The 14,638-nt window shown below is 30.8% G+C and overlaps 1 protein-coding gene across 1 annotated transcript in view; it reads left to right on the top strand.

Moving 5' to 3' along the window:
* Smp_141070 (hypothetical protein) overlaps positions 1-14,638 on the top strand; it is a gene marked incomplete at both ends in the record, with an annotated part of 118,507 nt that overhangs the window by 13,513 nt on the left and 90,356 nt on the right. The window contains 3 exons of the mRNA XM_018793410.1: positions 7,792-7,930; positions 12,988-13,121; positions 14,205-14,358. Coding sequence (XP_018647925.1) covers positions 7,792-7,930; positions 12,988-13,121; positions 14,205-14,358 — 427 coding nt within the window. The remainder of the gene's footprint in view (positions 1-7,791; positions 7,931-12,987; positions 13,122-14,204; positions 14,359-14,638) is intronic.

Genomic DNA, 14,638 nt, shown 5'->3' with positions numbered 1-14,638 from the left:
TGGTCTAGCTTAAATTGACTCGTGATTTCAACTATGAAAATAATAATTGTTTACCAATTGGTGGCTAGCTTTTACACGATTTTCTCGATGTTCTGTCTAAAAACTGTAAAATACAGTTATTCATCACTGACTTTGTTTAATGATAATAACAAATGTAAATCGTATAGACTCAACTCATATGATATCGTGTTTGAAGGTTCTAGGTTCATTACCATGTGAATATTATAATATGCACTATTCACTAATAGTCTTAAACTAGAACTAAAGAACATTTGATTGATATAAATCACACTAACCAAAATTCTATTCAGATAACAGAATTGCCCATTTTATTAGTCTAAAAGTATTTTCCTGAATTTTAGGTTAGAGATTAAATGTTGTACCATTTCTGTATTTTCTTATTGTAAAAGGACTAAATGACTATAAAATTGTGTTTTCTTTGTAGGAATATTCTTTTGAAAGAAAAAAAGTTACATCTGTCAGGTAGTTTTCTTATCTGAAAAACCTTAAATGATAATGATGGATTGTTTTATTTTCTCATTTTCTTTCCTTTTAGAGTTATTTTAACTAAGAGAACATTTTGATAATATTTGATTTAAAGTGCATAATATTTGTAACCAGATATCTGAAAATTCTTTTTCATATATATATATATATTAATGGGCTATTCTGTGATAGATGAAATGGATAATCAAGTTGTCTTCATAGACATGATACAAACAAGAACACTTATTTCATTCACTTAAGAGGTTTGATGGAGTTTTGTTCTCTGAGCTTGATGGTTTGTAACAATAAGGAGGTTTAAAATGATCTTGGTCCAGTTTGAAGATAGTTCTCCTCATAAACAATGTAAAAAGTACGGAAATATTTGTCTTGTCCTAGTTTGAAACTCCTCAAAAGTGATGAGCTACAAATTAATAGGTAATTTAAATCAAGGGTTTTTAAATTTCATAGAAGGTAAGTTACTCTTCAGTTACTGAACCAGTGTTAACATTTGTTTTATATAGTGTAATCAGCAAACTAGATTCAGTGCTTCTTGGGTTACATTAGTCTTTGGTAGATGTCTTTTAATGACAAAAATGATCTTTAAATGAAAGATCATGCTATTGGTTCGTGTTTAAATAAATATTTGTACATACACCGATAGTATGTTTGACATGAATAAAGTCACTGTTAAAAATCATATCAAAAACTGGAAATATCCGAGAGATGATTTCAGATTCTAAGCTACGTATTTCTAAAATCATTCACTTCATTCTCCTTAAAAAATTGTATTGTTTCATTTTATATCATTCTCTAAACTTCACTTACATTTGATTTGTACTCTTTGATATGCAGTACACCAAGTTAACAAGTTTGTACTATGTCTTTTAAAGTCTGAATCCTATCAACTGATAGGAACTAGGGGTCATAGAACGGAGTATTGGGAAGGTACTTTATTTAGTCCGGAAAAGTGACGGAAAGTGTATCAGACATATTAATCAGATTAGAAAGAATTAAAGCCCTAGATATAATATCATTCAAGAATTAATTTAACGATAGATGATTATAAGAATTTTTAATTATTTTTCATAGTATCAAGATTTTACATTGATATAGTGTGTTAGCAAGACATTCTCTATATCGTTATATGATACTTACATATTATCAGAAGGGGTATTTTTGTGGAGATTTTAGTAATTTTATAGTTGAAATCATGAGTCAATTGAAGCTAGACCACCATGGAAAACCTGGGAGCAAAAGACGGTCGTTTCGTCCCATTGTGGGACTCCTCAGCAGTGCGCATCCACGATCCCGCCTACATATTTTTCTCCAAAATATATATGAATATAAGCATAATATGAAATATAAAATTAAGTTGTTTATAGAATACTTTTCATTATTATCCTTGTTAACTTCATAAATAATCATTTCATTTTAAAAAGATTTTTGCATTGTTTTTAAAAACCTGAATTGAAACCTTACTCGGCTTCATATTTCAATCATAAACATAGAATGTTTGTAAAGTACATTAAAACGTTAAGTATTTTGGAAATATATCGCTAAACGATGTAAGTGTAATCACATTTTTCAATCATGTGAATGAACAAGAACGCAGGTGGGGATAACTAAATGTATTAATTACAGAATCTCTTGATAAAACATGAGAATCATACATTGAATACTTCATCTGCAAATGTTCATCATTTGTCCTTCGCATTCTGTATGATTCTTTCGAATTACAATTCCTATTTATTGTCCCTTCTATTCTCTTCAACTCGATCTTCTTAACCATCTGCTGCCAGATTTTCCACTTCCGATTGATGTTACATACTACTTATGTCGATAGACATAAGTAACACACACCACACATATAATTATTTTGATTCACTATAAGAATAATTATTCAACATTTTTATTTATTTATTTGTTCATGTATCAAACAAACAGAAGTATTTTTTTAAACGATGAAATATTTTATAACATGAGTTTATCACATTTGTCATGTCAAGTTGTTAGGATTGAGCTTACTCATATCAAACATCTATTGCATATAATCTATAGACTATGGGTATGAATTGTTTTTAATGTGATGTGGATACTGTAACATTCATATAAAGAAAATATCCAATTTTGAACGAGTATTCTGTTATATCTGGTGGTTTGTGCCGCTATTAATATATAACCTGACGATGCCACCAATTAAAGAGCAGTGAATTATCGATCGAACCAATGACACACGAAACCTGTACGAGTAGTCTAGAGTACTTGTCGGTCTTGCTTTCTGCCTAGCCCAGCCAGTTAAGTCCAAAACACAAGTAACAGCCTCTACAATATGAATCATTTATTTCAAGTATACTGGGTTTATATACCATTCAAACAGACCACATCGTACCATAAATTAGAAAATAACATTTGTACAAGATTTAGGCAAATGTGGCTGTGTGTGTGGGAAGCATTAATTAACAGACTGGGTATAATTCAAGAACGGTATATCATATAATAATAGTCTATGGGTCAAAATAAAGAGGGACACGAATATGAATAGTTTAGTCAGTTTACAATTATACAATAAAACTATACACATAGTATTGGTCCATAAACGGATCCCAAAGTTACCGTTCACTATTCATATCGGTATATAACATATTCTAACATTTGACTATCTTTCCTATAGATAAGTAATGGTTTCAATCATTCCTTGTACTTTATGTAAAGCAAATTTTCAAGATATAACATACATAAAAGGTAAACTTAAAAAAACATTCCATAACTATTTGTCTAACAATATGGATGTGTGTAAATATTGGTAGTGGTTTTTCTTAACTTTCAACATTTAATAGATATTGATGTTTTATTTTTAATGAAAGTCTCTTAACGTTTTGGAAAATAAAATTTCTATCCGTTTCATTATATATTACATAATATCAAGTATCATTACATTATGCGCATATACACCGCTGTCTTTTGATAGACGTTGTTCAAGTTGAATCATTTAATTAGTAAGTTTCTATGATCACTTCAGACAATATTATCATCACCTGTTTCTAACTGAAATAGATGCTAATAAGACTTAAACAACTATTCAATGATTTCTGAAACCAGAGTTCTGAGTGAATGGATTAAAAGTAAGCACTGATGATGTTGAATAAGGTAATAATAAATGCTTTTCAATTAGATCAGTCAAATGAGAGAACAACAGACTATTAACAGAACTATAGAGCTTTCCCATCATTTACTAAACAGTAGAACTTTAGCATGGATGTAACTAATATGAATTTTTTTCAGTTAAGAGGAAGATCTTATTGTTTATGAAAAAAAAGGAAAACTAAGTCAAAATTATCACTTGCATTTATTCTGAGACATAACTTGATAACTTTTTAAGCCACTGAGTTCAAGGGTTTATGGAACCAACTCTAAGGAGTCATGACGAAACAGCACAATCATCTTTTATTTCACAACCTTTTTGATAGCCCATTCGCTTAGTATGAAGAAGTATATACAATGATTTGTCTATCCTTTGGTTCAATAGATAATTAGTGAAAGAAATAAACTTAATACCTGAATATCATTGGTGTATATCAAATATATAAAGCAGAATACTTGACCAGGAAGTTTCAGGCTGATAATTTTACGACTAACATGACTAAAGTTTTCTTTGAAATTTTGTACAACTTTGTGCAAATATATGTTTTCATACATTGGCTTTTGTAATATATTAGGTCAACAAAATTTCTAAAAAGTAAACTTTTGTTTTACCATAATTTCAGTTAGTACAGTTTCTCAGAATATTATAGCTTTACGAAACGGTATGGTTGTTATCAAAATTATAAACTTCTAAGATGTAGGAATACTTGGATCAAAACGTTCATATAATTAGTGCTTGATAATATTATTATATGAATAAAAAAAGCTGTCTGTTATATTCACCAGTTTTCTAAGCAAAGTTGTCAAGATGATTATAGAAAAGATGAACCAAGTAATAGAATCCAGGATGGGCGTTTTTATCGTCAGTAGCTAAATGAATAACCTTGTGGATGCTTGAAGTGAAAGGTACTGGATTCAAGTACCAGTATAAATATGAACACTGAGATGCAGATACATCCAGGTAACTAGTCCCAAAGAGGCAGAAACGCACGTTCTAGATTTTGTTGCTAGCTAAAATTCATCTTTCCTATAAAATTTGTGAAAAATGGCTACATCAAGGTAATTTACATAGGATGCATATAAACCAACGAAGGTTGATCAAAATTTAGTCATGAATATTATCAACAAAGGGCTAGTTCAAACCTTTATTAATGACATCATAGTAATTGTTATGTCTAACATTATCAAAACATCGGAATACCTAACTGGGTTTTTCCCTGATACTGGGACCCCAAATCCAGTGACGCGTAGCGAAAATCAAAGACTAGTGATAAGAATTTATTTGACTTCCAAAACAAATAAAAATGATGTATGAATACCTTATTATTTATATAATTTTTGTACTATCAGGTTGACAATCAGATTTGTATAGTCTGACTGAGTGGTATTTAAATTCAATTAATTATTAATTTACTATATGACCACATATCTACAAGGGTGTGCTGATGGATTTTTAAACTGACTTGATTTTTCTGCTTTGCTCCTGTCATATCAGTAAGTGCTATGGATGTCACCACCATTCAGGCCTCATTTTACTTCCTTTTGGGTTAGATTCAGTAAAATAATCAGTCACCGGAGATTAATCAAATCATAATCCTAGTTTTGAAAAGTAATTGACATATTGGAGTTTTCATCAATTGTATTGTTAATCGCTTAGTGAATAGTTAACTTATAAGGTGAAGTTTTCAGTATAGGATTGTGCAGATTGTGGGATTTCATTAAAATCATGAGTCTATCTAAGTTAGACCACCATTGGAAATCTGGTAGCACTGATGAAGAATCCCACAAAAGAAAAAAAACAGCCGTTCGATGCTTTGACGCTTTCGCTGCTGATCTAACTTAGATCAGTTCATTGCTTCAATAAAATTACAAGATAAGGTTTCGCAAGTGATCCGTTGTGACCTTGAATAACTAAATCAAATTTACTGAAACTGAAATGATAGATGAAATAAATTCAGTCATTTCAAGATGAATCAATCTAAAATGTGTTTTCCTTAGGAATGTTATTATAATTGAACTTTGATGCATAGGGTTTCTTATTGTTTGTCTTTGATCTTTAATATACTGATTACAATCTTATTATCGTTCTACACACTATGAGAAGATCAGATGAATATACTTGTAACTAGCTAAAGGAAAAAGAACATTCATGAATTCTTGATTAATATTATACCATTTATGTATATAAAGAAATATTTCTACATGCTTCTGAGGTTCACCTAAAACCAAAAATCAATTCTTAATTAAAATTTCTTCCATACAGAAAAAAATGTTCCCGTAAATCAGGTGATCAGAGTGAAAAAAGTACATATTTTATAAACAATCATGATCAGAATTTCTTTTATTTCGATTGATTTATAAAAAGTAAAAATAAACGGATCAATCATTACTGTTTATTAATATTATGATAATTGGTTAACATATAAGAATAATAATATTTATTTACTTAAGTTTATAGGCACAAACAAGTTCATATTGAAATACGCTTATTTGGAAATAAAGAAAATAATAATCATCTCTATTCATTGGATAGTTATTAATAGTAACAATGATCTAAACAAAGTAATGTTATACTACAGAATGGGATATAGTTTGTTTGATAAGTATAGAAACAATCTGCTGACAAATTTAAACTAAAGTCATGTAATTGTTGATAGTTATCAGTTGAATACAATCGGAGGTTAGTATGTGATTCAAAACCTCATTATCTATTTAAAGAGATAAACGGGTTAGTATTAAAATGTTTGAATATAGAGTTAAGTGAAAGAATTTTAAATTTCGTATAAGAACAAGTTTTCTCAAGGCACTAGATGTTGGTTACTGATGCGTGATTAATGTCTGGGGCTATCTGACAGCGCGTCACCGGTTGGACAAATCTGTTAAATCTCACAATTTTAAGAAACCGCTTTTATACAGTTATGGAAAATAGATCCACTAACTTTAGTCACCAAATCACTTAATCTAATAAAAACAATAACATTATGCATAGATTTATTGTTGAAATCATGAGTCAATTGAAGCTAGACCACCAAGGAAACCCTGGAAGCACTAGACGGTCGTTTCTTCCTATCGTGGGACTTCTCAGCAGTACGCATCCACGAACCCAGGACCTATCAGTTTCGTGCGCGAGCGCTTAACCTCTAGAATCACTGAGCCGGTTGGTATCCAACGGTGTTAATGTCTAACTTCAACCAATCCACGATTTATTGTTATTCTTAGTACTGACTGATAAAAATCATTCACATGTGTTTTACTTTGAATGTGATACATTGTTAAACAGTTATTTATTGATATTAACCAATTGCATTACTCGCATTATCCCTTGATTAAATAAACTATTTTTTTATGGATTGCTATTCAGTAATCTATTCTTTTACTCGCTTATTGTCTGTATAATTAAAGGCAAATATTGGGATTTCATAATGAAGCAGTTTCAGTAGTTTTATTCTTAGCTCAGTTGTAATCCATCATATTAATTTTTATTTAAACTACGTTTAAATGATAACAACTATTTATATTATCATTACCTGTTGAAAAACTAATGAATACTAGAACTCAATAATCTAAAAGATAACATTTAAGTGTTTGAAGGGCAGTGGGTTTGAGTCTCACCAAGAAGGTAGATATATATGAAAATCTTCATATTGAACATAGTTTTTATAATAAATGGTTGTCAGTTAGAAAGCTATTGAAAATGAAGAGGCAGTTTAGATTCATTATTCAGTTGTACGTGCGTTTATTCCACACAATATTGAGCCTAGAATAATTAATTTTCTCAAAGGATAATTTTTGTTCATTTTCCTTATGTCTGTCTCCATTTCTCGGCGTAATGTGTTCTTTGGTCTTCCTCTTTTCCTTCGACCTTCAGGATTCTATTTGAGGGTTTGCCTTGATGCAGTTTGGTGATTTCCTTAATATGTATCCACTCCCAGCGCTTCTTCCTGACTTCTTCCTCCATTGGAATCTGGTTTGTTCTCTCCCACAGTTCCTAGAAAACAATTATTATTTATTTGTTTTAGTTACGAAAAAGAATGATTTTTCAAATACTATCTAATACAGTCTTATCAAAGAATAGTTTCTAACTGAATTTCATTTAAATATAGATTATCTTAATTCTCACATATCACCGTCGTTTATCTACTTTGATGAATCATTCTTTTACAGATATGAACGCTTTTGGACGTGTTATTGTTGAAATCATCAAAGAAGAAAAGTCTAATTTAGGGCTAACTGTTTCTGATGGTTCTAACCAGGGCGAAGCTCCAGTTATTTTAAATATTCGTCCCGGAAGTATTGCAGACAGGTAAGTAACTGAATATTCAATACATATATTCACATGGATTATTGATTATGATGGTGAAAAGTCTCACTTTAAGAAATGATTGTCATAACCGACTAAAAGGTCATTGACTCATGAGGGAGATATTGACTATCATCAGGCTGTGTTTCTAAATAATTGTAACGAAAAACCATAATCCATGGTATCAGACAAGTCTGCTAAGATGTATCTAAATGAATAAGAGAGAAAATCTTAGTATTTAGTTATGTGCTTGGTTAGTCAGCTGTCCTGGTTTTACTGCCGTTATGAATAGTATCACAAGGGTATACGTAGGATTTTGTTTTATAGCGGTCTGGGTTAATTTCGAGTTTAAGAGATTGAATACTGTTTGAAGAACGTATAAAATTTGTCTTATCCCAGTAGTTTTTCATTAACCCCGAACAATCTGAATTAAAGAATAAAACATAACAGTAATCACGTTAACACAATAACAAAAAATACTATTCAAATACTTCATTTTTTTTGAGGATAAAACAATAAAACATGAAACATTGAAGGAAGTTATTAACATGAAATCCAATTGAACTAGTTCAACATCTATCTATCTACAAAGTAATAAAACAAAGATTATTATATTAGGTTGAAAAAGGTCAGCTATAAATTAAAGTAACTATATAATTACTTGAATAATTATTATATTATTGAAATGACTAGTAAATCTATCAACGATAATAAAATCGTGGATTGGTTGAAGTTAGGCACTAACACCTTTGGATGCCGGCCCAGTGGTATAGAGGTTAAACGTTCGCGCGTGAGATCGAAGGTCCTGAGTACGGGGTTGTGGATACGCACTGCTGAGGAGTACCATGCTAGGACGAAACGGCTGTCTGGTGATTCCAGGTTTTCAATGGTGGTCTAACATTGATCCATTCATGATATCAACGTAAAGATAACAAAAGTAACAATTGAAGTAGTCAAAATCAAGCGGGATAGTAGTGAAAAGTTTAAATAGTGGGTTTAAAATTTTGTTAAAGAAGAATTTGATAGGTTTGTTATTTCATCTTATCAGTAACAGGTTTATAACAGTTTTAATTTAAAAATAGGTTTTATGTAATTCGTTTGATAAAGACAACTGTAGAAGTAAACTTGAAGTTTATCGACAAGTGGGTGTTTTAGGTATATTCAGTGTATATTTTTGGCACGTCGCATCGACTGAACAATGGAACATTTTTATTCGGTGAACTGGTCTGTAAGTCATAGATTTATATCCTACAGACTGTTTCAACAAGAGTATGATAATCAGTGTATTCTATCAGATATTGAGAGGGTCTGTATAATGCTCTAAGTTATTATTTAATGGATGGTAAGATATTCCTTATCGAATATGTCTTGGATATTGTGTTTAGAATCATTAATTTAGTGAGTTATCCAAAAGACTGAGTGGTATATAACTTATCATTACTTTGAAAGGATGATAATTATCTTGAGGTCTTTTTCATAGATTTGAGTTTTGTTGAAAAATGACAGTTGTGATGAATATTGTAGTGAACAAGAACAGGAGTGAGGACAATCGAATGTATTTTAGCAGAACATTACAGAATATCTCATTAAACTATGAGAACCATATAATAAACAGTTGATTTGCAAAATAACAATCAATCGCCTCAATTTGACTGTTTCTTCTGCAAATATCCGTCTATAGTCTTCGATTATGATTGTTCATGCATTTTCATACCAACCGCGTACCATTTCCGTTCTCTCCTTAACGATCTTCTACTGAAATACATTCAATGCCCGACCATCATCATATACTACTTATGTAGATATCAGTAACCTACATCACAATATGATGATGCCCTTTCAACTGATACTTTTAAATGTAGTCTGTAATTCATTTTCTATGAAAAAATGTGGACTACAAAATACTGTATTGAACGCTTTCTGAAAACGGTTATTCTATTTTTATTTTTATGGTATATATCTTCAAAGCCGATGTTAATATGAATGACTTATATAATTATATCGATATATTTATTCGAATAATGTGAATTTACCAATTCTAGGAACCTTAGTCAAACTTCTAATATCAATTTTTACATAAGAAAATATTCACATTTCAGAAAAAAAGATAATAATATGTTACATAAGTAGTTTAGTAGTTTAGCAATTAAGATTATGTTTTTATAACTCTTAGGTACTTTTAAATTTAAGGGTTGGTATGAAAAAAGCAAAAAAAACTTAATTTTTGAAGATTTCCGCTTAGCAACACATGAATAAAGTTAACTATTCAAGATGTAAATCATTACTTAAATGGTAATAACATTCAAGGATATATATATGTTGAAAAAAATCATTTATAGGAGAGTAGTTTAGTTTTCTGCAAATGTAGTCAATTAAATATTATACATAGGATGCTTCAAATTTATGTATTATGTCTGTTCTCTAGAATTTAGTTTGAACGTTATGTATAAGTAGACCATTTAAACAGTTAAGATGACAGGCGGTAAAGTATTAAATAATATTTTCAACATAACGATGATAATAAAAAAAATCCTCCCCCCTCCTTTGACATGCAAGAAAACGAAGATGTACTAACTAGTATCACTCTCTCATTACTACTAAACATGTAGATTCAAACAATTTCTTGTTACTATTCAATATTCAATGAACTGACAGATAGATGAACTATGATTTAAATGATTTTTTTGTTGTCAGCTTTGAAATTTCTGATTTTTTTCTTTTACATTTCATCACCACAAATATTTTCTTCAAAATGATATTTATCAAAATAGGTAACAGCATTATCCATTTTTGCTATTTCCCAGAAGTAGTAATTCACATATATCGATTGATTAAATAGTTTTCCTTTGAATAATGGTTTTTATTCTCAGTTAGTGTTTATTTATATTATTAAAATATTCAGACAAATAAATTCTTTTTAAATCACGAACCGATCATTGTTAGACCACCATTAAAAAATTGGAAGCACTGGACGGGTGTGAGGCAGTTACCCATTGGAAACAATGGAAGATAGTTAAGCGACATCGTGGTTTGGTTGAAGTCAGACATTGACATCATTGGATTCCGGTTCAGTGGTCTAGAGGTTAAGCATTTGAGCGCGAGACCGAGGGTCCTGGGTTCAGAATTTTTTCCCGTCTAGTTTGGTTACCCATGTAAACGGTTAAAATATGAGTTATGCCTATTCAATCTGTCCCTGATTAAGTCGAAACTATCACCAATTAACATATGAGAGAGCAAACGACGTTTATTTTGTCAACTAAATACGCGCCTAAAAATTAGGGTTGAATGATTAGCCTTTTCTCAGCCACATTTGTGATTTAGCTGTAATTATAATCATACAGTGGTGTCTTAGAGTAAGGAAAAAAAACCTTACTTTTGCAAGATCTAAAGTTCCGGAATTCTCCCCTGTGATACGTCACTGAGTGGCAACTGCTACAGAGTTCGGAATTAGAATGAAATATTTAATAAATACTCCTTGATTTCAGTGATTATACGACTGTCAAAAGTCATTTTCAAGCTTTACTAGTCTTCATAAATCACTAAACTAAGCGATTACATTTCCAGTGTAGAAGGTTTTAGAGATCTCTGAGTTTTGCAATTTGACACCATCGAATTACTAGTTAGCTAACCACTGAAAATTTTTCTGTATTAGAATCCATTGTGTTCTAAGTTCGAGAGGTAATTCTCGAAGTTGTAGTGGGAATTTGCACCAGTGGAGTTCAGTCATGTCAGGTATGAAACAAATATTCTCGATGGTAATGAATAATGGTTGTACAATATCACGAATGGATTGAAGATAGAAACGTAAAATATTGAACAGCAGCTCAATGGTTTGAAGGTTAAGCGTTTAACAAGGAGCCTAATAGTTGTCGGTTCGTTTCTTGGTAGGTTCGTTGATCCACATGATCAAAGATCTATATACTAGAATGAAATGGATGTCCAATGTTTTCTAGTTATCAATGGTCCTCTAAGGCCAATTCATAATGGGAAATCACAATTTTTAAAAAAATCAATGTTAGATGATGATCAACTATTGTTTACTTCTATTTTGCCGAGTAAATCCATCAAAGGAAAAAAGTTGCTAACTCTTGAATGCGTTATTGCTATGGTGATGAATTCATATTTGAAATCGCACACTCTTCTAATCATTTATATTTTCTTTTATTATGAGTGATTATTACCTCAAACATCATCAAAAAAAACCTCCACACATTTGCGTATACAAAATCTGTAAATGAAAACGTAGTTTTATTAATCCCATAATTCTAATGGTAAAGTGTTTGACATTAGACTTGAATTTTCTAGATTTGATTCTTGGTAAAGTCTTGAATGTACACTGCTTATATACTAGGATGATATAGGTGTCTAGTACCTTCTAGTTTTTATTAGTTGTTTTAAATAATTATTGTTTGTTATGATTATCACCAATAAGTTTCTGAGTAATTTGTTTATTGACAAAAACTTTTTGATAAATCAATGAAAAATTATGTTGTATTTATTTTTATTTTATTTAAACACATAAATATTGGTACAGAGGGGCACCAGATACATATGCGCCACATAAATCTCATTTGATTTGTGTGAAGGCTTTGATACTGCCTAGGTGCCCAAACAGAAGCAGGTGGTTTTCTTAGGGGGCCACACCCGGAGCCTTCAACCTAGAGGTCTGATCCACAAGGTAGTGGAGCATCATAAGGAGATGCAGTCCCATGGTAGCCGATGACCAACGATTGATTCATACGCCATTCATCCCCTCAGGATACTGGAGCTCATGTGCACCATTGGTTTGGAATCCGGGTTCTTCAACTCCCCTAGGTGGACTTTCCGTGTCCACCAAATGTTGTATTTAAGTTAGAGATTTATTGGTTACATATAATAAGTATGACATTGATAGTTTCTGTTGAGGTAATATCATTTCGGTACTTAGATTTGTTCACATTTTCAATAAAATAAAAATAAGTCACTTTTGAAATTATTTGTAGTATCTTTATTCTAGAAAAAACAACAACAACAACTTATTATATATTATTTATTGTTGAACTTTATTGAATTCAATGTAGAAATGATTGTTTCCTACCATATGATCATATTTTATCAATGAATTTTATGAATATGTCAAATGAAAACTCTAATTCAAATAAACATTTGGGATCAAAAATTCAAATGGAAATTGGATATGAATTACCGGCATTACGTAAGTAATTATTGAGCACTATGTTGATGAAATCATCAGTAATTGAAAAATGTTAGGGTACATCAGGTATCCATCTTATATTTAACCTAGTGTTTAATCTGTGACTGAAGTTAGTCTGCTGTAATGAAAATGGTGTGATCAATCAAGTTGTAATATTATCATATTTGACTTGAAATAGAGGTACTGTTGCTTGATGATAAAAAGCTTAAGGGAATTAACAGAGAATCTTTGACCTATTTTTAAAAATTAGCTAGTACTCACGAATTAAGCGTATTGACAATAATGAGAGAATAAAGTTCTTCATGAAATTTGAACCCAACTAGATTGATAGACTCAAATAACCAGTCGTAACGTTTCTATCTGTGGAGCTGGTTTACGTAGGCCTGAACCCAATGGAAAGGAATCAGTTTCTTCAAGATAAAAGACAAGATTTGTTAGTGAGTGTTAAATAATATAGAACCTACGTATCAGGCTTCCTGTAGATTGCCTTCAACCATACAGTATTGTGGAACTTCTCTAGGTTGTAGTGAATGAGAACACGAGTGGGGACAATCGAATGTATTTGAGCACAAAATTACAGACTATCTCATTAAAATCTGACAACCATACGATAAACAGTTAATTTGCAAACTATTGATCAGCTGTCTCCATCTTGAACGTTTCTTCCGCAAATATCAGTCCATCGTCTTTAATTATTATTGCTCATGCATTTTCATACCAAATGAGTTTCGTTCGTAATATACTACTTATGTGGATATAAGTAACCCACACTACAAGGTGACCTAAGCAAAAATGTCATATACATTTCCAAGTTTCAATATCATTATGGATATTAGGTGATGACCGAAAATTGCGATTTGATTCTCATAAACTTTAACGGTATTCGTAACTGTGGTTAAAGTAGGATGAAACGATCTTACAATATTGTTAAGTTTTCCATGAATATTTGACTAATCTGTTTTTCTTTAGAAATAACTCCCGATTCTGTATATAAATCAGTAATTTTTCTATTTTCCCTTTAAATACTGTCTTATGCAATATCAATTAATTTACATTTCATATGTAAATTTTTTGTTGTAATAGCTCCTATCGGTTGTACTGTTAAACATATGGTTGTCAATTTAAAAATTAGTTCTGATGGTGTTGGTTTAGTTGTTCGTGGTGGATGGAATAAATCTCCGTTACTTATACGACCATTAACTGTTATGCATATACGACAAAATAGTGCTGCTGACTGGTGAGTCCTAATGTACTTTCTTTTTGTTAAAAAACAAACAAACAAAAGATCATAATTATCTAATTATATTTTACCTGACATAAGTTGATGAAATTTTCTATCAGTAGTAAAGTGTAATAACAATCATTGAAATGGTTGAAACATAGAAATTTGGCATCATTTAGTAAACGAAAAGATTATTATTATTGTTATTTAAGTGGATAATATAGTCAATATAAAAAGGGAATCCTGTTAAAGAAATGTGAATAGTTCTTCCTGACGAGAAGCATCGGACATAATA

This window comes from Schistosoma mansoni, chromosome 1, assembly GCF_000237925.1.
Source record: "Schistosoma mansoni strain Puerto Rico chromosome 1, complete genome".
Classification (NCBI taxonomy): Eukaryota; Metazoa; Platyhelminthes; class Trematoda; order Strigeidida; family Schistosomatidae; genus Schistosoma; species Schistosoma mansoni.
The sequence above is the reverse complement of the archived record's forward strand: the minus strand, read 5'-3'. Positions and strand labels throughout refer to the sequence as shown.